The sequence below is a fragment of the Moschus berezovskii genome, chromosome 1 (genome assembly GCF_049115385.1).
Source record: "Moschus berezovskii isolate FMDL1 chromosome 1, NW_MosBer_1.0, whole genome shotgun sequence".
NCBI classification, from domain to species: domain Eukaryota; kingdom Metazoa; phylum Chordata; class Mammalia; order Artiodactyla; family Moschidae; genus Moschus; species Moschus berezovskii.
In genome coordinates this window covers 89,535,544-89,561,405 of record NC_142460.1, presented here as the reverse complement: position 1 = coordinate 89,561,405, position 25,862 = coordinate 89,535,544, and the positions used below count along the sequence as shown (strand labels likewise).

General features: G+C 41.6%; 1 protein-coding gene across 2 annotated transcripts in view; it reads left to right on the top strand.

Moving 5' to 3' along the window:
* The first annotated feature begins 695 nt into the window (after window positions 1–695).
* HACD2 (3-hydroxyacyl-CoA dehydratase 2) overlaps window positions 696–25,862 on the top strand; it is a 109,559-nt gene continuing 84,392 nt past the window's right edge. For both annotated transcript variants that reach the window (XR_008681873.2, XM_055395849.2), the window contains exons 1-3: window positions 696–909; window positions 3,747–3,864; window positions 16,957–16,975. Coding sequence is in view for 1 of the 2 variants with exons in the window: in XM_055395849.2 (XP_055251824.1) it covers window positions 755–909; window positions 3,747–3,864; window positions 16,957–16,975 (292 nt within the window). In the remaining variant the exon portion in view is untranslated. The remainder of the gene's footprint in view (window positions 910–3,746; window positions 3,865–16,956; window positions 16,976–25,862) is intronic.

Sequence of the window (25,862 nt, the reverse complement as noted above, 5' to 3'; positions counted from 1 at the left end):
TGGAATGGTGGTCCCTCATAGGTCAATTAGCCAGGGGTTGGGGGGGAGACCAGGTTGGTTGCCCTATCTGCTCAAGGTTGTGCTGACGCAGTGGAACACTTCTTGCTGTTTCTGGGCAGGATGCTGTTTCTGGACAGGAGGTTAGGAGGGGGAGGTTAAGAGAGGGTTGATTTCTACCAGGAACCCATACATCAAGGACACTCCAGCAGTGGGGGAGGGAATGAGGGAACAGAGCACAACAGAGTTCTGGCGGGACTTTTCCCCGCCAGCGGGAATGGCGAGGAGGAGGAGAGGCCAAAAATGGCCACTGAGGTCCGACCTTACAGTCACGATGACAAGAGAGAATGAAAGAATCGTTTTCTTAATCAATTATGGAGGCGGGAATTATAGAAAAGAGAATAACCATGCAGAGAGATGACGATGCATCTAGATGGTAGAAAGAGTGAGCCTGTCCAGCAAAGCCGAAAACAATATTGACCTAGTCAAGATGGCGCCAGAGGTTATTCTCCGGAGGGCAAAAGCGGCGGTGATTACTCCGTTCCAAGATGGCGGTGGCGACTGAGGCTCGCGGAGGGGCGGAAGGTGCCGGTGGCGTCTTTGCCCTCCTCCAAGATGGCGGCCGCCGTGGGCGTTGTGCCTGGCTCCGCCCCGCGGCCTCGGCTCCGCCCCTCCCGCGGCCGTTCCCCCGCCCTCGCGCAGTGCCCAGGCCGGGCGGTGGGGCTTGCGCCAGGAGAGTGGTTTCCCGGCACTTGACATGGCGGCAGCGGCGGCGACTGCAGCATCCAAGGGAAATGGGGGCGGCGGGGGCCGTGCCGGGGCCGGCGAAGCCAGCTGCTCGCGGAAGAAAAAGGGCCCGGGGCCCCTGGCCACGGCATACCTGGTCATCTACAATGTGGTGATGACCGCGGGGTGAGGCTGGGCTTCGGGAAGGCGGGGGAGCGCCTGGCCGGGGACGGGGCTCTGCGGCCGGAGGAGCGGCCCGCCGCGCGCAGCGCAGCCGCGGCGGCGGGAGTCCGGGCCCCGGCACTTGGGCGCTGAGGGCCACCGAGGCTGGATCCTCCCCTGTGCCTACCCGGGACTCTCGCCCGGGCCGGGGGCCGAGCAAGTTCCCAGGCGTCGGGTGTGCCCGGAGCTGGAGTTTCGAGGCTCCACGGGGGCTCGGGGAAGGCTGCCTAGGTGGTGGTTCGGAGGCCCTCGGGAGGCCAGGTGGGCTGGCCACACGTCCAGGTCTGGGGGGCGGTGTGCCGGGCGATCCTGCAGCGCGGAGAGCCCAGGCGACAAGTCGCGGATGGCGAGCTGTTCCCTCTAAAGGGAGTGGAGGGAGCTGTGGCTGCAGAGCATTTGTTTCCGCGGCTGTTTTTAAAATCCACGATGAGCTTTAATGTGAAAGGTGATGGAAGAGCGTTCAAAGTTTTTGCCCAGTGACATGAGCAGTTCTGTGCTTTAGGTGAATTTAGATTTTATAGGATGGGTTGGAGCGGGGAAGACTCTAGAGATGAAAGGCAGAGTTACTGGAGAGGAGGGGAATAGACCCTGGAAACAGATTTTACCCCTCTGTTTCTTATTTCAGTCCATCCCTTGTCACAGCGAGTTTTGAGTTCTAGTTATGACACTGACTAGCTGTGTGACCTTGGATAAATCATTTAATTTATCTAGACCTCCGTTTTTTCATCTGTAAAAACTAGAGTTGAGCTAGGCGCTCTCCAAGTTTCTCCAATTCTTTGATCTCCTGATTTTTGATCACGGGATCAGACGAATATATAGATTTTTAAATTGTATTCATTTGTAAAAAATTTTTTTTCTTAACTTTTTATTTTGAAAATTTTCAAACATACAGAAAAGTTGAAAGAACTGTATAATGAACATTAGTTTGATTTTTCCCATTCCAGTGTTCTCACCTGGAGAATCCCAGGGACAGGGAAGCCTGGTGGGCTGCCCTCTGTGGGGTTGCAGAGTTGGACACGACTGAAGCGACTTAGCAGCAGCAGTTTGATTTTTAAACTAGATAATACATTGGCCAGATGCAAAATTGAAAATATATGCAAGGGTATACAGTGAGAATCTACCCTCCTATCTCCCTTTCACACAGGTTTCCTCCTTAGAAGGCAGATAATTTTGTGTATCTTTAATATACTGATACTAGCAAATTGTTTAATCATACCCCACCCCTTTTTAAAAATACAAATTCTAATCTATTAGCATTTCAGCACCTTGCTTTTTCACACACACACACATGCACAAAACATATCTTGAGAAGATCATAGGGGATTTATGACTATTGTTAGAAATAATATTGAAACCTAGGCTCAGAGAAGTTGTGACTTGCTTATCTTGTTTGAAGTTACAGAACATGTTTGTAGTAGTTCTGGGTCTAGAACCCATGTCTCTTGACTCAAAGACTAATGAAGAAATATTGCATGCAAGCTTACTTTATCACATAAATGGTCACAGTGATTTTAAAAAGAATATTCAGGAGTGTTATGTGTGTGTTTATATATAAAAATTCTTGTCATCTTAGTAAGGGCATTGTACTGAAGATAGATTTTTAAGCTACATTGAGGAAGGTGAAAAAAGTATTTTTAAACCATTAACATAGAGAATAGGTGGAGGGTAAGAAATGGTATCTTAAACCAGGAAGACAAGTTGGGGATGTGAGAGTAAAGTAAGCTTTTTTCTAGGCCACTAATCGGTAAAGAATCTACCTGCAATGCAGGAGACTCGGGTTCGATTCCTGGGTCCAGAAGATCCTCTGGAGCAGGAAATGGCTACCCACCCCAGTATTCTTGCCTGGAGAATCCCATGGACAGAGGAGCCTGGCAGGCTGCAGTCCATGGGATTGCGAGAGTCGGACACGACTTAGCAACTAAACCACCACCACCAGTGCTGAACCAGTAACACGATTAAGGAATTCTTTTTTTTTTCCAGACTCTTGTTTGATGTCTTTGTGTGATAGTTTCTAGAAATAACAGACCACATTCCCCATTGCCTGGTTAAGATTGTACACATAAATCTGTTAGCACCTTCAAGGAGACATATTTTAATAGAGGTATACAACATTTCAGTATGGAACTTAACAAATAAAAAGCTACAAGATCTGAGAAATTTATTTTGGAGGACAATAGAACAAAAATGTGTTCAGAGCCATATGCCTAAATGCTTCCCTGTTTTGCATTTTGTATTGATCTGACTTTCTTTACTGAATTGATTTTGGGCCTCTCAGCTTAAAAGCCTTTTAGTCTTTGAAAAAAAAAAGGAAAGCTATTTATTCATGTCATTTGCAGTCTTTTAAAAGAACAGCTTTTAAGGTGCCAGTAAGATACTTACATAAATAGTTTAAAACATCTTATCTTCACCCTATTATTATTATAGACCCTTTAACTGCACAGGGCATTAAATTTTCCTGTAATAGTTTCTTTTGTCTTGTACTTTCTGGCACCTAATTTAGCCGCTCAAGGACCAATTTAGCTTATTCCCTTCCTTTTGGCCTTGTTCTCAATAGGCAAGGTTGCCAAAAAGCCGAACTCCAGATGGGTGAGGTGCCACTGTGCTTTTACAAAAAGGACTCTTGGTAGGATGTTGCTGATGGTGCAGCATTTCTGTGCATTACATACAGCTTGGCATTTGAGGGTGATAATCCATAAATCCAGGACAGATTCTTGAGGTCACCTTTGGCAGTATCTGTCATTGCCATGTCTTTCTATTATAATTCTACTTAACCTTTTTTTTTTTTTTCTGATTGCTCTTAGGTGGCTCGTTATAGCAGTTGGTCTGGTCAGAGCATACCTGGCTAAGGGTAGCTATCATAGCCTTTATTATTCCATTGAAAAGCCTTTGAAATTCTTCCAAACTGGAGCCTTATTGGAGGTGGGTCCTGAGATTTGTTGTTGTTAATTTCTATTGTAAAATTAAAAACAAGCTACTAAATTATATTGAAGTAGCCATGTTTTTGTTGGATTTGCTTTAAATGTTAAAAACTTGCCTCATAGTATGCTATGTATAATGTTGATGTCTGGTTTATCTTTTTGACCAGGTAAAGTAGATCTCATTTAATTTGCATTACCTGGAATGTGTTTTACATTCAACTTTTATTGGAAATCAAATTAAACAAACTTATATTAGGATTTAAAAAGTTCCAGGAACATTCTAGGGAACTGCTAGCAAACTCGGATACTCTCGGGGCCTGGCATATAATGGGCACAGTGAAGTTGGTGAGTGTCGGATGTCAGGAGTGATAGATATAAGAAATAGTGAGACTGTCTAGAAGCTTCCAAAATTTTTTTAAACAATAGTTTATTAATTTCTCTGTATTAAGGATAATGTATATACCCATTCCTGTCTTCTGGGTTAAGTATGTTAGGAGTTTTGAGTGGCAAGTGACAGAAGCCCAATTCAAATTATTTTAAGCAAAAGGAAATTTATTGGCTTCCATAGTTGGTAAAGATATAGGGTTAACTTACAAAACCAAAGGAACCAGCTCAAGAATGAAAACCAAGGATTTGATGTTGCCAGACTCTTTCCATCTCTCATCTCTGCTTCTCTGTTTCTCTTTGAATATTGGTCTTAGGCTCTCCTACTGTAGATTGCCTTCTCCACATGGTGGGACAGAGCTTATTTTTCTTAGCATCTGGTTGGCCTTACTTAGAACAACAATTACTCTTGCCAGTGATATGAGATACTTGATTAGTCAGATCTAGGGCACATCCTTCTGGCCAAGAAACTGTAGACTTTGTTAATGGAAAAAGGAAGATGAGATAGCTTTGGGCACACACAATAGCTGCCATAGTTCATTATGGTGAAAATTTTTCAGGTTGCAGAGAAGATCTGGTATTCAGTTTCATTTCACTTAGCCTCTAGGCCAAGCCCGTCATGATGTTTGGAAGGATATTTAAGAAAAGACCATTTATGTTTATGAAATAAAATGTGTTACTTCCACCTCTCCCCTAATTTTTGAAAGCAGAAAGTTAACAGTTTTTGTTTTCGTCTCAGAAAGCAGGGAGATTTCAATACTGTCCTTCCTTATCCATTTAAGGTGGATAGTATGATGTAAAGAGCCTACAGCCAGAGCTTGAGTGCCTTATTCCAGGCATGCTAGTTTTACTAACTTACTTTGTGAATTTGGGTGTGTCATTTAGCTCTTGTCCACCTCTTTATCTCATTTGTAGAATAATTAGGTGGAAGTAGATTTGTAAAGTTCCTTTCTACCCTAATAGTTGATGGAAATTTTAGCAAATAGTTTAGGCCATATTTTAAACTTGGAGGCTGAAATTTTTTTGGAAAGAGGCAGTAGTAAATAAGTAGAACTTGTGTCCCAGACCTTTGGCCCACACAGTTCTCTAAAGCTACAGAGAAGCAAATTTGGAATCATGACCATTAGAAACTGCCTCAGTGCTTGATACAGTAAGAAGTTGTACCCCCATTGGAATAATGTAATAATTTAAAGGGGATTCTGTCTCTGTAAGACTTGGTAATATTAGAGATATAATTTTTAAAATGTAAGCATATCTTAGGGAAGGTAGTGACCTTAAATAGTGTGATACAAAAATCCACTTAGGAACCAAATCTTAGCCTTGGAAGGATTAGCCCATTTATCCTTATAGAATTTTTAACAGGGATTTAAGAAAATACTTGGGAGTTTTGGTTTTATCTCTATTATCCCCAGTAAAAACCAATTTGGTGACAAATCCTGGATTTGATTTGGAAAAAGTACTCTGCAAAATGAATGAAGACTCCCTGGAATGTGCAGTATATTAGCTTTGTAGATGGCAGTGGTGGGAAGGGACCCCTCAGCTGGGGAGAAGAGATCAGGCTTGCTAGAACAGCGTTTCCTGAGCTGTCCATTAAGGAATGTTTTATTGCCTACCCAACCTAGATGGTATGATAATTACATGTGCTTAGTAGAAGGCAGTGGCAACCCACTCCAGTACTTTTGCCTGGAAAATCCCATGGACGGAGGAGCCTGGTAGGCTGCAGTCTATGGGGTCGCCAAGAGTCGGACACGACTGAGCGACTTCACTTTCACTTTTCACTTTCATGCATTGGAGAAGGAAATGGCAACCCACTCCAGTGTTCGTGCCTGGAGAATCCCGGGGACAGGGGAGCCTGATGGGCTTCTGTCTAAGGGGTCGCACAGAGTCAGACACGACTGAGGTGACTTAGCAGCAGCAGTATTGTTTAATTACAGATAAGTTGTCCTTTTGTGAATTATTAGTGCTTGATAATAAAACCTGTTTATAGGAGGAAAAAATGAGTCCAGGTAGGTCAGCCACTTACTTGTACCTCTGTAAGAATATTCTGAATAAAAATCTGTATTATTAGTCCTTAGTGGGTTCTACGAGAGGTTGCTTTCAGAGGAAATAGACTTTACTTGTTCTCAAACTTCAAATCTTCTCAGGAAAATATAACACTTTGCTTTTTAAAAAATTTAAAAACATTTACTAAGCATGTGTAAATGGACACGTCGTAATGTAATACAGAAAGACTTTCTGAGGGAATTAAATGAAGTTTTGCAAAATATGTATAAGATATATTGAATTTGTAAAACAATAATGTAGCTTTTTAATAAAATAAAAATCCTAGTTTTTTTCCCACGTACTCATACAAGAATGTCTTGAGTAATTTTTATAATTTTCCAGAATATTCCACAGGTGATAGTTAAATAAGTATGTGCTTGAGTCACTGTAATGGGTACCATGGAGACTGAACCCTTGCTGATAAAGACATTAAAATTTTATTGAGTAGATGATTATGTTAGGACTCTTGGCTAGAGATTATAGAAACCTCCTTAACTGAATTCATCTGTAAGGGGAATTTGTTATACATGTATAGTGTGTCCCATGGAACCCAATGGTGGGGCTGTACCTGGGAGCTAGGAATGGCCTGGAGTCAGGGACTGGAGCACCACTGGGAACCCGAGAGTTCTTGCTGTGACTCTTTACTGTGTTCTCTCTCTTTCTCTGATTCTTCTCTTCTTGCAGACTGTTTTGTTTTCTTTTTCCTTAGTCTGTGTGGCAGACCATGGTAACAGAAAACTCCTGAGATTGTAGTTTCTGCAATCAAAAGAGCAGCTAATTAAAAGCAACCTTATTTCCATTTCCATATTCCTAGTGAAGAGCCTAGGAGAAGGCAATGGCAAGCCACTCCAACACTCTTGCCTAGAAAATCCCATGGATAGAGGCGCCTGGTAGGCTGCAGTCCATGGGGTCGCTAAGGGTCGGACATGACTGAGTGACTTCACTTTCACACATTGGAGAAGGAAATGGCAACCCACTCCAGTGTTCTTGCCTGGAGAATCCCAGGGAAGGGGGAGCCCAGTGGGCTTCCGTCTATGGGGTCACACAGAGTCAGACACGACTGAAGTGACTTAGCAGCAGCAGCAGCAGTGAAGAGCCTAATTGTCTAGCTTAAATTAGGGACTTATTTCTAGTCCAGTCACCTATAGACAAGAGCGGGGTCACATTAACCATATAGAAGTTGGAGGGAAAGGACAATCTCTAGAAAGGTGGTTTTAGGCAGCAAGCCCAAGAAAGTATGTACCAAAGTCATGAGACACAGTACAGTGAAGATAATAAGATATGAGATGATTTATAAATTGATAGAAAGTAAAATGCTGATAACTTTGTGGGCCAAGAGATTAGTGTGTGAATAAATACATTGTGTCTTGAGTTGAATCTGGAGTAATCCTGGGAGCTAATTGACATAGGTAACAAAAGTATATTTTTTAAATGCCATTCATAGATAAATAAAAGATGGTATCTTCATACCATAAAGTGAATGAATTACTGGTACTTGTTACAACATGGATGAATCTTGAAAACATGCTTTGTGAAAGAAGCTGGAAATAAAAAGCTATGTGTTTGATTCCATTTATATGAGCTATCCAGAATAGGCAAATTCAGAGAGAGAAAGTGGATTAATGGTTGCCAAGGGCTGTGACTGCTTATGGGTACAGGATTTCTTTTCAAGGTGATGAAAATGTTCTTGAATTAAATGGTGGTATGGTTGTACAACGTTAGAAACATAAGTGAAAATCACTGAATTGCATACTTTAAGTGAATTTTGTGATATGTGAATTATATCTCAGTTTTTTAAAATACCATTCATCTATAATGACCTATGGATAAATTTTCTTTTTACTTTATTCTTTTTTGAGGTGTCCATGATAGTCCTGGATAAGAAAGGACTCTATCTGTCCTGTTGAGTATTGGGTTAAAGATTAGAAATTGGTACATTGATCGTACATTATGGCACTTTAAACTTATTTCTAAAAGAATTTGGATTTCTAAATATACTTAGTTAATGTAAGACTGTAATTACCGCAAAGACACTTTCAGGTACTTGTAATTGGATGTGCCTCTGTGATTTAACAGTGACGATTTCAATAAGTTAAGGAATGCTCTGCAGAGACATTCATTGTTTTTGCTAAATAGACCATCTTCAGCACATGTCCATCGCTACATACATCATTTACCAGCCACTGTCCATCTTAGATTGTCTAATGGACCACAGGCACCCCTTTTCCTTCTTATTCTCTTCCAGATCCCTCTAATGCTTGGAACCCTCCTATCTACCAAAAAAAGAAAGAAAGAAAAAAGGTGTCATTTGTTATCTTTTTTCTTGAGTTGCTTTAGGTTTGGGTCTGAAATGGTTGATTGGTTCTGGAGAGGGAAAGGAGACAGCTTTTGTTGTTTTCTGAGTCCCATCTCTGTATTCTGCTCTGACTCGTATACCTCGCCTCATAGCTCTCCTCAGATCCTTTGATGAAACAGGAAACTGATTTGGATATTTCTCTAAAATACAGAAACTTCTTAGGAACTTATAGTATCCTTAGGAAGAGGGCTCCGATCTTGTCTCCCTGCTGCGTTTTTGTCTTTTTGCCTCAACTACTGAGTGATTTTTTTTTTCCCACAGAAATATTAGGTGATTGGGTTCTGTGATGTTACTAATACAGTCATACATTTTAGGCACATTATCTGTTAAGTTTGCTCTTCTGAACTCATCTGGGGACATAACCATCACCTGTAATGTTTTTCTTCTTTGAGGAAACATGCTGATTTCTCAATAATGATTTTTTAAAGGAACTTCTGAAACACAGGCTACGTGCACATTTTAGACTACCTTTTTTCTGAGCCCTTGTTCTGAGAAACCAGACCTCTGAGTCTTCTGAAGACCAAGCAGAACAAGTCATAGTGGAGCTACCTGACACAGACAGGAATGACAAGAAACCAGACAAACCAGCTTCAGAAACTGAGAAAACCAGAGGGGAATAGAACTTGGGTATGATTAGTAAGTGTCACAACATCAGAAGGAAAGAGGGAGACTGTGGGAAATAGGAGTCCACCCACACAGGCCTCACTGCTTAACAACTTAAGCTGCTGCTGCTGCTAAGTCACTTCAGTCGTGTCCGACTCTGTGCGACCCCATAGACGGCAGCCCACCAGGCTCCCCCATCCCTGGGATTCTCCAGGTAAGAACACTGGAGTGGGTTGCCATTTCCTTCTCCAATGCATGAAAGTGAAAAGTGAAAGTGAAGTTGCTCAGTCATGTCTCTTCGAAACCCCGTGGACTGCAGCCTATCAGGCTCCTCCATCCATAGGATTTTCCAGGCAAGAGTACTAGAGTGGGTTGCCATTGCCTTCTCCAACAACTCAAGCAAATAGAAGCAAATTGATATGGTATTCAGAGAAAACAGGTAATGGCTGTAAAAAAGAGTGTGCTGATTTTTTTTTTTTTAATAAACAGAACTGAAAATATCAGTGGTTGCAGTTCAGGACAGAAAGGAGGGTGCAATGCAGAAAAGTATGTAATATGTACTGAAGATTCAAGAAAGGCAGGAGTTCCTGATTATGGTCTCAGATAAAATAGATTACAGAGCAGAGACCTCTGGTGGACTAGCTAATGCATGAATGATTATCAGTACCACAGAAAAAGCATGCAGGAAAGTAGTGGAACTTAACAGACTAATAGTGTAGTAGAACCAAGATATCTAGAAAACAGATTGAGAGTATCGAACCTGTCAAGATATATGGCTACCAGAAGTAGAAAAGGTTGGAATGTATAATTCAAAAATAATCAGGAAAAATTCTAGAAAATTATTTGGAAGTGAAAGCCCCTCTCAGTGAGGTTGTTGATAGTGTATGGAGTTATACATAGGAGCTGTTTTTCAAGGAAAAAAAAAAAAACTTTCCTTCCTGAGTACCTGCTTGTTAAATTTTTAAACTTAAAATGAATATAATCTGATGCTGGGAAGGATTGGGGGCAGGAGGAGAAGGGGACAACAGAGAATGAGATGGCTGGATGGCATCACCGACTCGATGGACATGAGTTTGAGTGAACTCCGGGAGTTGGTGATGGACAGGGAGACCTGGCGTGCTGTAACTCATGGGGTCGCAAAGAGTCGGACACAACTGAGTGACTGTTAACTGAACTGAACTGAAGTGATTTCTAATAGAAAAGAGAAAATTTTAAGATGTAATAGTAAAACAACTTGGAACCTTAGACTTTGAAAAATAAGATTCATATGAAGCCAGGAGAATGCATTAGGTCTCTGAATAAGAGACCATGCAGTTTCATATAGATGGAGACATTTTGAAAACACTTACCAAAATAATAGAACTTTGAAAGAATCCCATCAAAGGGTTTCTAACTGATGTATAAATAAATAAAATTAATTAGTCTGGCATTGTCCAGAAGAACTTTTGCAACGATAATACTTCAAATCTGTGCTATCTGTCTGATACACTAGCTACTGTTGAGTTCATGGGGTAGGTGAGACTGAGGAAATGACTTTCTAGTTTTATTTCCTTTTCATTTAAACTGAGATGAGCTCTAGTGACTACTGCATTGGCAGCATAGCTTTAGACCGTGGTACAGATTGTGTCTTCCCTGTAGCTCAAATGGTAAAGAATCTGCCAGCAACTCAGGAGATCTAGGTTCTACCCCTGGTCGGGAAGATCCTCTGGAGAAGGGAATGGCAGTCCACTCCAGTATTCTTGTAGGACAGGGGAGCCTGGTGGGCTACAGTTCATGGTATCTCAAAGAGTCGAACACGGTTGAGCAACTAACAGTACTACTACAGCAATAAGAATGGAATGACCCAAACCTTCATTCCTAAGGAGTCCGAGTCCTTAGTCATTCTACCTCTTTTTGGTTCTGTAAGTTTTCCATTAACCTTTACTATTGGAAATGCTAACAGGTGCCTCATATCTGGCTTCTGTACATAGTCCACTTTGCCTCCATTGCCTATGGCAACGTGATATCAATCAGGATCAACCACTCCATCCATCAGTAAACCCTGTTGTTTGCCTGTTGGTTCAATAGCATAAAAAATGAGCCCAAAATGGCCAGGGGTCAGTCAAATCTTCCAGTTCAGTAGAACCATCGTTGTGACACCTGGTGCAGCCAGTAACCTTGTGGAGACTAAGATCTTTTAAACCAATAGAGCTCAATATTGCCAGAATGGAAAGCAAAAATTCTTCAGGTGAATTAATGGGTGTAATAGTGAGAGTAGCCACTCCTACTTCCTCCTCTTGATTCTTGGACCTTTGTAATCTGGTTATGAGGAATATAGCATCTGTGAGTCAAAGTGTAGGTGGCATCCTGTAAGGCAGAACCCCATTCTTTCAAGGTAAGGTTCCCCAATTGGCATTATAACTTAGTCTTCAGTAAAGCATTCTTCCTTTCAGCTAAGCCAGGCATTTCTGGGTGATGTGGTGTGTGGTAAGATCAGATAATTCAGTGGGCCTGAGCCCATTGATGTATGGATTTCTTTTGCTGTGAAGTGTGTTCTTTGACCAGACACAATACTGTTAGAATGCCATGACAGTGGATAAGGCACTCTGTGAATTTATAGATGGTAAGGCTGGCAGAGCCATTGTGGTCAAAGCAGGCAAATCCATATCTAGAATATGTGTTTATTCCAATAAGTACAAATACCTGCTCCCTCCTTGATGGAAGAAGTCCAATGTAATCAAGCTACCATCAGGGTGTATGCTATCCCCCGGGAAATGGTATTTTATAGGGCATTTAATGTTGATCTCTGCTGTTAGCAGATTAGGCACTCAGCAGTAGGGTTAACCTGCCTTGCTAAGAGGAAGTTCATGTTGCTGAGCCCATGCATAGCCTCCATTCTTGCTGCCATGGCCAATTTTTTCATGAGCTTATTGAGGAAACACTGGGGTGGCTAGGAAAAGAGGCTAATTGATATTAATAGTGTATATCATTTTGTTCACTCTTATTAAGAGTCTCCTTTACAGTGGATGCAGTTTGGTGAGCATTCATGTGAGATAGGCTTCCCTGACAGCTCAGTTGGTAAAGAATTCACCTACAGTGCAGGAGACCCTGGTTCGATTCCTGGGTCGGGAAGATCCGCTGGAGAAGGGATAGGCTACCCATTCCAGTATTCTTGGGCTTCCCTTGTGGCTCAGCTGGTAAAGAATCCGCCTGCAATGCAGGAAACCTGGGTTCGATTCTGGGTTGGAAAGATTCTCTGGAGAAAGGAAAGACTACCAACTCCAGTATTCTTGCCTAGAGAATTCCATGGACTGTATAGTCCATGGGGTCGCAAAGAGTTGGACACAACTGAGCGACTTTCACTCCACTTTGATGTGAGATAAATATTGTCCAATTCTATGCCCATTCTAAGAGACCCATCCACATACTTTTGCTCCATCTCTTCTTGTCACTATCTTCCAGTCCTGTTCCTTCCAAGTCCCTGACCATCCAGCTAACCCTTAGCAACTGCTCATGAATGAGTCTGAATCTGCACTTCTGGTTATCTCTATTTCAGACACAGGGACAAACCAAATGTACTGGTCCAAGTCCTCTGAATATTCATGGTTTGTAAGGCACAGATCTCAAAATCAATAATAAGTGGTTGAGAGCACCCGCTCTGGAGCCTGGCTGCCTGTGTGCAAGTTCTACCAGTTCCATCTGTGCCTCAGTCTACTGGTCTTGAGGTGGGGGTGGGGGTCACCCGGAGACACGGACATTGGAGGCAGACACATTGGGCAACATTCAACCACGTGAACACTCCAAGCGATTGTCATTGGGTCATTAGTGCTATGACATATCTTCATGGGACATTTTGGATATGGAAAGTCTTCTAGTTTTTTTCTGATGAGGAATGCTTATTTTAGTCTAGTGATTATCTCAACAAGAGCAGTATGGTCCCTCTAAAGCGCAATTTAGAAACTTGTCAGGGTAGGTATTTTGATTGCCTCAGTGAGTGAGGGTGCTATAAGTAGATGTCTTGCAATGTCTGAGACTGTGCAGAGCAATGGAGGCCTGTATCCCCACTGACTTTTGTATATACTATTGGCTAACCCCTCTCCAAATATAAATTGATAGTTTTGTAGTACATATCCGTACTAAAAAAATCATGAGAAATTAATAAAAAGCTTACTAAGCTAGAAGTCTGTTGTCTTGAGTTTTCTCTTGCTGCATGACAAAACAACACAACCTTAGCAGCTTAAAACCACACTTACTTGTTAGCTCACAGTTCTGTAAGAAACTGGGCTTGGCTGGGCTTTCTGCTCAGAGTCTCATAAGACTGGAATCAAGACCGGATTGGCTTCTCTCTGGGGCCCCCGGGGAAGAATCTGCTTCTTAGCTTATTCAGCTTGTTGACAGAATACACTTACCTGTGGTTGTGGGTCTGAGGTCCCATTTCTTTGCTGGCTGTCAGCTGGAGGTCACACCTTTCTCCTAGAGGCTCTCCAGTCCCTGCACATGGCCTCCTCTGGCTTCTAAGCCAGAAATGGCATATGAATATCTTGTTCCTTGAATATCTTTGACTTCTCTTCTACCACCAGCCGGAGAAAACGGTTTTTAAAAGACTGGCCCGGTTGGCTCAGGCCTATCCATATAATCTCTGTACCTTAAAGTCCATTGACTTCAGACTTCTAATTACATTTGCAAAATTCCTACCCTGTGGTACCTTGTTTATTGTTTGATTGGACAACTTGGGAACAGGAATCTTAAGGGAATCATCTTTACTACTCTGCCTACCACAGTTGGAATGAAGAGGGAACTTAAGTGAAATAAAGATATCTCAAAATTGAGTAATTTGTTCACTTTGTACATTCTGTGCTGTAAGCATTATAGCATTTTCAGCTGGCATAGTTAGTTGAAAAGGATTTCGGTGCAATAGTGTTATAACTGCAAAAGCAATGAAACTGATTGAAAATATGAAACAGACTTGAGAATCCTGTTCAGACTTTAGGTTAATGGCAGCACATGTAATGCAGGAATCTCATTCAATTTCTTTAATATAACTACTTTAATAGTATTTTATATTGCCCTTGTTTGAGTCACTTTCATCCTAAAACTATTCCCAGTCTGTTACACAACCACGTTATCACATCATCTCAGTATTTTCATTAATTTGTTTTTGTGTCTAATCCATATTCTTTTCCTTGTCATACCATTCAAAGTATATCGTCTCCAAGTTTTCTTTACAGACTAGGCACAGGTTGTATGTCTCAATGGGATTTCAAGTGAGAAGGATAAGTTTTTGGTGATATTTTCTTGCTACCCTATCCTGGGACATTCTCTAGGGGATTATTTTGACATCACACAAATAAATAAGACCTAGCTTGATTTGTCGGAGAAGGCAATGGCAAGCCACTCCAGTACTCTTGCCTAGAAAATCGCATGGAGAGAGGAGCCTGGTAGGCTGCAGTCCATGGGGTCGCTACTAGTCAGACATGACTGAGCGACTCCACTTTCACTTTTCACTTTCACACATTGGAGAAGGAAATGGCAACCCACTCCAGTGTTCTTGCCTGGAGAATCCCAGGGACGGCGGAGCCTGGTCGGCTGCCGTCTATGGGGTCGCACTGAGTCGGACACAACTGAAGCGACTTAGCAGCAGCAGCAGCAGCAGCTTGATTTGTGATAATGTTTAGACTTCCTCATTTCCTCTACTTGGTTATTTACTTGCTATCGTTATTTCAACTTAAGATTATTTTCCTATGTTCATTATTGTCTTAATACTGTTTCTATTCTAGTGCTGGCCTGTACCTCTGCTCTGTTATTTTTCTATTCTTGCCCAAAGTGCTTTCTGATATTTTTAAATCCAAACTTATTCATCATACGTTGATACCTGTATCTGAGTGCTTCATTATGTCATGTGTTCCCAAGCATTTATATGTGGAAATGCATGTTTTTTTTTAATTAACTTTCTTCTTATTCCTAATTTACATGTCAGTTAGGATGTTATTTGTTTTCATTTTTGTGTAGGGAAGTTATACCATTTCTGAATTATATAGTAAAGGAGGCATTATAAAATATGTGATTAAAAAGGGGAGAGGGGTCTCATGACTAAGATCTGTTCTGTAACACAAAGAAGATATGATCAGCCTTAAGTGTTATATGTCCTTTTCTGCAGTGTCCTATTGTGAATCAGCATCCTGGATGTCTTGCCACATAGATGAATAGAGTAGGTTCATCTGTCTTGTCTCAAAGGATGCTCATTGCTCACCTTTCATTCCATTTCAGTTTAATCGGCACATTGCTTAGTTTTCCTAAATTTTGCAACAGGAGGTTCAGCTTATCTTGTAATATTCACACATTTGAGATTCTTAGTGTTTTCTTATGAAAAATGTAAGATTTGAAGTCTGGTAATTCTTTTGTTCTCTTATCAGTTATCAACAAATTTGTGCAGCTTGATTTTTTCTTTTTTATCCAAGCCACCCTCTGCCTCTTCAAAAAAAAAAAAATTTGTGCAGCTTGATTTTTTTTTTTTATCCAAGCCACCCTCTGCCTCTTCAAAAAAGACTTAACAGAATAGTAGACTTGAGTACAGAGTCTTCCTAGGCATGTTGTAGATAAAGCTAAGTCATGTCAAGTTATAGTTTTTGAGATATAACTAATGTACAGTGAAATAGAAAAAGCAGTAGACTAGAAATAAATCTAGGTTCTTGATCCTGAATATCACTTACTACCTTGTTTAAGTTGAACAACTTTTCTAAGTCTTCATTTTTTCATCTGGAAATAGAGGTTTGTGTCCTGCCCATCTGCCAGGGTTATTGTTAGTTCAAACAACACAATGATAGCTACAGAAATATAAATTCTAAAATACACTGCAGTAGTTGTTAGTCTTATCATCCAGAAAAACTTTGGTCATTAAATCAATCTTGTAGATGGCTTCAAATTACTTTAGTACTACCACGCAGGTTAAGGTGCTAGATACAGGAAGAATCACAAGGGGATTTGGAGAAACCGAATTGGCTGTTTAGATGGCCATTGAGGTAGAAAGGAGATAGCAGTCTCATCTATGCACTGGAAGTGAAAAACTGGGGAAGATGTGCCAGAAGCAGGACTCGGAAACTTGTTTGATTTGGGGGTGAGGGAAAGGAAAGAGCAGTTGAATTTAGAGTGGGAGGTTGGTGGTCAAGAGGCAGGTAGGTATGAAAGAAAGAGAGGGTGAAATACCTGTTGAAGCGTGCCAGTCTAGCTTTAGATGTCCAAAGGAGTGTGGGGCTGGAGTTCACAGAGATCTGGGCTTAGAGATTAGATGGGGCCCAAGGGTGGAGCTTTGTAGAATGAATGTCTGCATTGAAGGGCCTGCCAGGCAAGGAAGGTGCCTCCTGATCCTGTGTTCCATAGTCTGTGGCCGTTCTGTAGAGTGTGGCACAGCGGCCTTGTACAGTACTGCTCTTACCAGTTTATGTCTTATAAAAGAAGTCACTGACATCTGCTAAGCTGTTGGGTGAGATTTACTCCTTAGGAAATCCTCCACAGATAAAACCTAAAAATGGACAAAAAACTGAATAAGAATTTGCATTTTGTCAAATACCCTGTAGTGAAGTTTAAAAATGGAATGTTCATTTTTCAAATTCAATACTGCTGGCAGACACTGCTCTATTCTGAGTGAAGGCTAATTTGTATGATATAAAGCTATTAATATAATATTATTGATCTTTACTAATTCTCTTTCCCTCCTTTTTTTCTTTCCAGATTTTACATTGTGCAATAGGTAAGTATAGAATCCCCCCCTGCTACTTACATACTTTTTTTTAAAATTCATAAATGATAGGTTGATTAGATTCTTACTGAACATTAAAAAAACTAGACTTTAATCATTATTCATAAAATTGCTTAGGCTCTTGGCTTCTAAAATCATAGGTACTATTTAGACGTTCATTGAACATGTTATTAAATGCCATGGCTATTTTCTGTGTCATTCAGAAGGTAGAAGCCTTCTGAATAAAGGATAAATAGAGAAACACTAACATATTTATAACCATGTGACTTGGAGTGCTAGACTTTTTTGAAAGCCCTCTCTGTATACTTAAATGTTATATTCTCTTCTTTATCTTTTAAAATGGAGTACTGTGTATATTGCCTACCTCATAGATGAATATTTAATGTATATGAGAGGGATTGGAAAGTACAAAGGGTTATACAAATGTGAAGGATTTTTACTAAAAGCAGATGCAGTGTGTTTCCTTTTGGGGGAATGAGGTGGGTTATCAAATTCTGCTGTAAAACTGAGGCAAAACTTCTAGTCTCGGGTGGCTAGACTCCTCTCATCAGAAATCAGTTTTGGAAAGTTGACAGACCCTGCGGAGTAAGCCCATGGTGGTTGCTGTCTGTATATTTGGATTTTGTACTCCAAGGGAGGATTTGAAGTTGATAACTCATTGAGAAGCACCAAAGGTCTGAAAACTCTAAAACTGTGCATTCAAACCATTATGGCCCTGATCAACATAATTGATAAATGAAATGGGTACTTATTATATTTGGGGCCCTGAGGAATTGAGAGACGAGGAGACTTACAGTTCAGGTGAAGACCGAGCAAGCTCTCCACCGTGGGCCGTAAAGGGATCACTCTGATGCCTGGACTCCATTACTTTTAAAGAAGACAAATATCTTCTTTATAAGGAATTGCGCCTCAGTTATTTTCTCATTAGAAGGAGGTCTGCAGTCAGGAATTTCTGAAATGATTTGCACAATTTTGTATGAATGTGTCTGTGTTTATGTGGGAAGGTAGGTAGCATTCATAGCTTTCATAGATTCTCAGCATGAGAATGTGATTCAGAAGTTTAGGAAAGGCTGCTTTAGACCTTTAAGCAAGAGATTTGAAAGGAACTTGGAGACTCATTTATTTTCAGATGGTCTGAGCTTTACCAGAGAGGTTAAGGGACCTGGACCAGGTCACATGGTCACTAAATGGTACAGCCTCAGTTGGGACCTGGCCAGTCTGAGCCAGAGCCCACCTGCCTGACTATTTCATGGTGATTGGGTTTCAGCTAGTATATAGTCTTTGGTAGGTTCCCTTTTTAGTCTTTTATCTATAGTTTTGAGATGAAAAATGTGTCCCTTCTTAAATGCTTAAATTTGCAGATTGGGGAATATATTCAGCCAGACAGAGTTCTGGAACCACTTCAGGCCTCTCCACATGACTCAACCCTGTGCCCCCTGGTTCTCCCACTCTCTTAACCTTCAGCTGCCTCTGTGTAAAGCTCTTAGATGTGTGTTTTGCATGGTTTCGTATTTTAATTATTATTTAACTGTATTTTAATACCCAACTTTCTTGCATCTCTCTTATAATACATTCTCAGGCCTCTTTATAAAATTTCTACTCCTAGAAATAAGATTTTGGGCAAGTTATTTATTCATTCACACCAAGAACTTGATTGAATGCCTCCCAGATGGGGCAAGACACTGATGGGTGGTGGGAGCAGAGGTAGATAGGCACAGACTTAGGCTCCGGAGGCCCACAGTCAGATGGCCACCCCTCGGTATTTCTCTGATGGGGTGCACTCCAAGGACTAGCATCTGTGTCACACTCTGCTCTGACGGTTCATTGACCGGTGTCCCTAGGTCTTCGTGTGGTGCCCGACACACAGGCGATACTTTAAAATTCCTTCTTATTTTCTCAAGAACCTTGTTCTATCAGTGAGTCTGTCTCTTGCATCATCACCCTTTGTCATCTGCCTTTTCCATCTCAGCTCACAAGAATGATCCATCCTGAAAATAATTTTTAACCTAACCTTTGACCCTTTGACCCTGCCTTCCTCCCTTGTTACTGTATAATTCCCCTGCATCCCTTTGACCAGGCTCATCAGTGCTGCACCCTCTCCGTTAACCACACTCCCATAGCCAGGTGGTCATCAGGTTTTCTCAGTTCTGTTTCCTAAATAGTTCTCAGAGTCTCCTGTTTTTTCTAGTCCTATTCAGGACGTGAGTATGTCTTATCTGGATTCCCATATGGCTCTCCCTGAACTTATAGGCTTATGATATTAATATTAGTAATAATAACAGCGATCATTATAATAAGAGTGTTTACTATGTCCCAGTGTTTGCATTTATTATTTACTTCCCAATTTATAGTTGACAAGACTGAGGCATAGAAGGTTTTATATCTCTCCAAGGTTCATGTAGCTAATAAGCCCTAGAGCTAGAAGTTGAACCTATGGCTGTGTGGCTCCAAGTCTGCTTACATCTCTCAAGAGATTTAGTTAAAAGATAATTCTGAGCATGTCGCTTGTGTGCCTAAAACCCTTCACTGGTTTAAACTTCTTCATGACTTGGACCCTGCCCTCCTCCCTAGCCTTACCCGTGTCCCTGCCTCCCACCCCATGCTTCAGCAACCCTGGCCTCATGGTACCCCACACCGACCACGCCCCCGTAAGCCATGCTGCTGCACTGTTTCTTCCCTCTGGTCTGTGCCCAGGCTTTGTGCCCTCCTGTAGTGGGAGCCCACCCTCTGCAGCAGGCAGCTTCTCCTAGTAAACTCTCCTGCCACCCATTGCTAGATTATATACCATTCCTCACTTTCCTCTGATACCCTGCAACTCTTTTATTGCACTTTCCACAGTGTATTATGGTGTGTCACTGTACCTGTATCTCTCACCAACATCACTGAATGTTTCTGAGAATGGGAACTGTTTCCTGTTTTCTGTGTCTTAGCACTTAACAGTTTATGGCTCCTAATGGGAGCGTGGTGAACGTTTGATCATAATCCTACTAAATTCTGGTGACATTTTCCAAAACTCGTTTCAGAATGTTTTCAGTTCCTTAAAATTCAATAAGAATAATCATAAATAGGCTGTTTTTAGCATTGGCCTAAAGGCAATCCTTTATATATTTTTTTTACTCATGATTTGAGTTTACTTTTGGAATGGTGGTTTATTTTCCTGCATCTTTCTGCAACTTCACTGTACCAGCTTGGTCTTTTAGAAACTTGTTTTAGAGCCTTGAGATGTCTTTAGTTTGCATATTGTTGATAAGAAATCTAGACCTCACTCAGACCTGTGACTTTCAAGATGTCACAACTTGTATGTGCCTTCGTTTCTTTATCAATAAAAGGAGGATAATAATACCTACCTCTGAGGTTATTGTGAAAATGAAATAGGACATGCATGTAAAACATGCATGAGAAAATGGTAGCTATTAACAATACTAAAGTCATGGAATATTAAAAGTTTTATTCTGTCCCTAATGTAATGTTCCATATTTAGATTAATATAACTTTTCCATATTCTGACTTTTCCTCAATTGCAGTTTCTGTGTAAGTGAGGACTTCAGGGCCACCTATTCTTAGTATGGGTTGGAGCTGCTTGTTCATAGTTTTGACAGTGAAACAGTAAACTAAAATTCCACATGGGGGATTCATTTCTGTGAGAAAGTCAAGCCTCTGCCTTTCCAAATGGGTTTCTATGTCCCAGCATCTGATAGTGCAGGAACAAGATTTCTTTTGGTGAGGAGCAAATGATAGCCCATTTGAACACATGTTGAGGACATATTGTTTTTTAATTAAGGTATAATTGACGTATAACATTGTACTAGTTGCAGGTATACAACATAATGATTTTATGTATGTATATATTGTGAAATGATCACCACAATAAGTTTAGTTAACGTCCATCACCTCGTATATGTACAGTATTTTTCTTATAATAAGGACTTTTAAGGTCTGCTCTCTTCACAACTTTCAAGTATGTGATAGAGTGTTGCTGACTGTAGTGGCCATGCCATACGTTACACCTGCAGGACTTACTTATGTTATAACTAGAAGTCTGTACCTTTTGCCCACCTTCATTCATTCCCCCATCCCAGGCCCTGCCTTTGGCAACCACCAGTCTGTTCTCTGTATCTTCGAGTTTGTGTTTTTTCCCTAGATTTCACATATAAGGGAGATCATACACTGTCTTTTTCTGGGATAGTATTTCTTAAATGCTGTGGTTGCAGCCCTCAGCTCAAGATTTGTAGTGCTTTTATTTATGCAGTGTTTTTCTTTCTGGAAATGAGGATTTTAAACCCAGTTGGTACACATCTTTTACAAGGCTGCAAAGAAGAGTTGCTGTTTTCTTAGTCATGTGGTACAGTTTATATTGAAAGAAGTATCTGCTTTTCTATGTTTTGCTCAGATTAGATTGTGAAAGAGGCATATTGGTTATGAGTGGTTCTCAGCTGACTCCAGAGTATGGTTGTCTTACTTTGTTGGGATAGAAGTTAGAGGTGGAGGGATAGGAGCAGGTGATACTGGTAAGATGTGACGCTGTGCGTTCGGTGAATCTTTGTGTTGAAACTTGGTGGTGTTGTTCAGTCGCTCAGTCATGTCTGACTCTGCAACCCCATGGACTGTAGCACACCAGGCTTCCCTGTCCTTCACCATCTTCCAGAGTTTGCTCAAATTCATGTCCATTGAGTCAGTAATGCATCCAACCATCTCACCCTCTTTCGTCCCCTTCTTCTCTTGCCTTCAATCTTTCCCAGAATCAGAGTCGTTTCCGATGAGAGTTATGCTGGAACTTATACTGTCAGTATAAATAACTTTAGAAGTTCGTGATTGAAAACTGTAGAATAGGAGCTCAGTCATAGCCCAGAGGGTATTTTGTCTGAAGTTGAGTATTAGTACTCTAATATCATCAACAGACAAGGACAGAAGCCCTCACTTAGGCCAGATTTGTGGTTTCAAATATTTGCTGTATGTTCCAGCTTGCACACCTCTCTCAGACTGATGACACTTCTGTTCATTTTTAAAAAGTGAATTTTAAGAAATCTGTAATTACCTTACAAAGGTAGCATATGGCTTCAGACTGATTTTATTAAGTAACAAATGATGCCAAGGAGGAAAGGGGCAGCTGCTGAAGAGACAAGCACCAGAAGACCCAGTCTCCTCCCACCAGAAATCTCTTCCCTCCCACCAGTGACAAAACTAAATCCTCTCCAGACTGCACACCTCCCATCTCCCCCTGCCCCAGCCCCCAGAGGGTCAAGCATTCACCAGTCATTTCCAATGCAGTATTGTGAAGGAACAACCCTCACATATCACAGAAGCCAGACCGAGAACCCTCCATGGTGCAGCAAAAGAGAACTCTGAAAGGAAAGCATTGTGGAGGGAAGGGGTGATTCCTCCGGATCTGCTCACCTGGAATTCTGTGTTCACCCCGCATCCAACCCTCATAGGTATGGCCGGACACAGAAACAAAACTGCTTTCCTTGGTTCCTCTTAGCTTAGTTGACATTTTTAAAATGAACTTTACCAAAAGTGAGAAAGAACAGAAAGGGAATGAGTATCAGAAATATAAACAATATAAAAATAGTCATATTCCCAAAATACAAATGTCTGATCCTGAGATCTGTCTCCCATTTTGTTACTGGGAGCTGACATGGGGTCACACGTACCTTGCTGGCTCTCTTCCACCCTGTTCTTACTGTGCTCAACCCTGGGACCTGTTTTCCCAAGCCCATTTTCCTGGCTGGGGGAATAAAAGATGGTTCGGGTTTCCATTCAGAAGCTGCTTTCTGCCTGGGGGCATGCTTAGTGATGGTACTGGCAGGGGAAGGAGAAGCCCTTTGAGGTGGGGAAATGAACTTGACCTTTCCCAGCAGGCCAGCCTGAGTCCATTGTCTGGAGGGCTGTCTGGGTGCAGTGGGGAGGTTAGAGGCCTGGTCAGCTCCTTGCAATTCTTTGTCATTTTTTAATGAGTGTAGTCATTTCCCAGCATCCTGACACCAGAACTCCACCACAGCCATGCTCAAACCATAATCTTTCCCAGATCACTCAGGCCCTTCAGACCAGCCTAGCTTCGTCTCCCTCTGCTTTGGCACTTTGATTAGTCTGTTTCCTCCTGATCACATTTTGCCTCCTCCTCTCTAGACAGAGAAGAGGAAAGAAAGATAGTTTTAGCACCTGCATCTTCTGCTCCTGATACCCAGAGTTTCACTGTTCTCTGAATAAACTTTGCATTTTCACACTCCATAATTTTGTACATAAAATGTCCTTTGCCTGGAACACACAGCTCCCTAAGTTGTTCCAGCTCTGTGTGAATGTACTGAGAGGAAAGGAAGGTAGAAATAGGGCATGTTCATCAGGAGCCCAGGGTGCCTGAGCTGGGGAGGTGGGGGACTTACCCAGAGCTCATGCACACTGGACTTAACCAGAACTCAGTGGGTCCCAGGGTTGAGCACAGTAAGAACAGGATGGAAGAGAGCCATCAAGGTCCATATGACCCCATGTCAACTCCCAGTGACAAAAGGAGAGACAGATCTCAGGGTCAGAGAGCCTCCTGGCACCTAGCAAGCACTCAGTAAGCTGTAGTGGCTTCTCCATCGATTATTAGTGGGCAAACTATAATCCCTGAGGGTTTCTGTGTTCACTTGGAGTTCAGAAGGGAAAGCGCCATGAAGAGAGCCTAGATCAAGGAGTTTTACCCTTTGCCATCTTTGTAGGAACAGCTTGGGGTTTGGTTTGAATTGAAAGCTGTTACTGAGATATTTAAAATCTCTTCTCTGTGAGGTAATATTATCTTGTTTTCCAGGCCATCAGGAATCAAGCTAAGGCAAACCAACCCCACTAGAAATATCACTAGCTGTGTGACAAGTCAGCCGTCCTCCCCCGAGGTGTTAGTTTTCACATCTGAAGAACTAGGAGTTGGACTAGATAATACATAATCGCTTAACATTCCTTTCAGCTGGATGATCTGAAATGCCATGAAACTATGACGGAGCTTTAGAGATGTTGGTCAGTTATCCAAGCGGTGATACAGAAGCTGCGTGTGTGCTTGGTCACTTCAGTGGTATCTGACTCTGTGCGACCCTATGGACCCCAGCCTGCCAGGCTCCTCTGTCCTTGGGATTCTCCAGGCAAGAATACTGGAGTGGGTTGCCATTTCCTTCTCCAAAAGGAGGCGGCACTAGATGTTTAAATATACCTGTGTGCTAAGTTGCTTCAGTTGTGTCCGACTCTTGGTGACCCTATTGACTGTAGTCCACCAGGCTCCTCTGTCCGTGGGATTCTCCAGGCAAGAAAACTGGAGTGGGTTGCCATGCCCTCCTCCAGGGGATCTTCCCAATCCAGGGATTGAACCCACATCTCTTATGTCTCCTTCATTGGCAGGTGGGTTCTTTACCACCAGCACCACCTGGAAAACCCCGTTTAAATATACCTGTGATATGAATATTAGGAAACTTGTTTAGGTACAGTAGTTTTAGTACATTTTCCCTGTCAGTGCATTTTTTTAATTGAAGTATAGTTGATTTAAAAGTTGCAGGTGTGCAATATAGTGATTCACAGTTTTAAAGGTTGTCCTCCATTTATAGTTATTATAAAATATTGGCTGTATTCCCTATGCTGAACAATATATCCATATAGCTTGTTTATTTTATGCATAGTAGTTTCTAACTCTTATCCCCCCTACCCCAATCCTGCCCTTCCTCGTTTCTCTCTCCCCACTGGTAACCACTAGTTTGTTCTCTATATATGTGGGTCTGTTTTTTTTGTTAAATTCACTTCGTTTCATTTTTGATTCTACATGTAAGTGATTTTATGCAGTATTTGTTTTTTTCTTTCTGACTTACTTTACATAGCATAATGTCCTCCAAGACCAACCATGCTGCAGCAAATGGCAAATATTGATTCTTATTTATGGCTGAGCAGTATTCCATTGTATGTCTATCAGTTCAGTTCAGTTCAGTCGCTCAGTCGTGTCCGACTCTCCGCGACCCCATGAATCACAGCACGCCAGGCCTCCCTGTCCATCACCAACTCCCGGAGTACACTCAAACTCATGTCCACAGAGTCGGTGATGCCATCCAGCCATCTCATTCTCCGTCGTCCCCTTCTCCTCCCGCCCCCAACCTTTCCCAGCATCGGAGTCTTTTCCAGTGAGTCAACTCGTCGCATGAGGTGGCCAAAGTATTGCAGCTTCAGCTTTAGCATCAGTCCCTCCAATGAACATCCAGGATTGATCTCCTCTAGAATGGACTGGTTGGATCTATAGCACATCTTTATTCATCTGCTGAGGGACATAGGTTGCTTCCAGATCATGGCAGTTGTAAATATTGCTGCTGTGAACATTGGTGTGCATGTGTCTTTTCAGATCAGTGTTTGGGTTTACACCCAGGAGAGGAATTGCTGAGTCATATGGTAAGTCTGTTTTTAGTATTAATGAGATACCTCCATACTGTTTTCCACAGTGGCTGCACCAGTTTACATTCCCACCAACAGTATACAGAGGTTCTCTTTTCTCCACATCTAACCAACATCTGTTGCATTCTTTTTGATCATAGCTATCTCACCTCATTGTGATTGTAATTTGCATTTTCCTGGTGATTAGCAATGTTGAACATCTTTCCGTGTGTCTGTTGGCTATTTGCATGTCCTCTTTGGAAAAATGTCTGTTGAGTTCTGCTCACTTTTTAATCAAGTTGTTTAGGTTTTTTTTTTTTTTTGATGTTGAGTTTGTATGAGCTGTTTCTCTATTTTGGACATTAGCCCCTTATCAGTTATATCATTTGCAAATATTTTTTCCAATTCAGTAAGTTCTGCTTTCTTTGCTGTTCACGAGGCTTTAAGTTTAATTAGGTCCTATTTGTTTATTTTGCTTTCTCAGTGCATTTGAAAGCCCCAT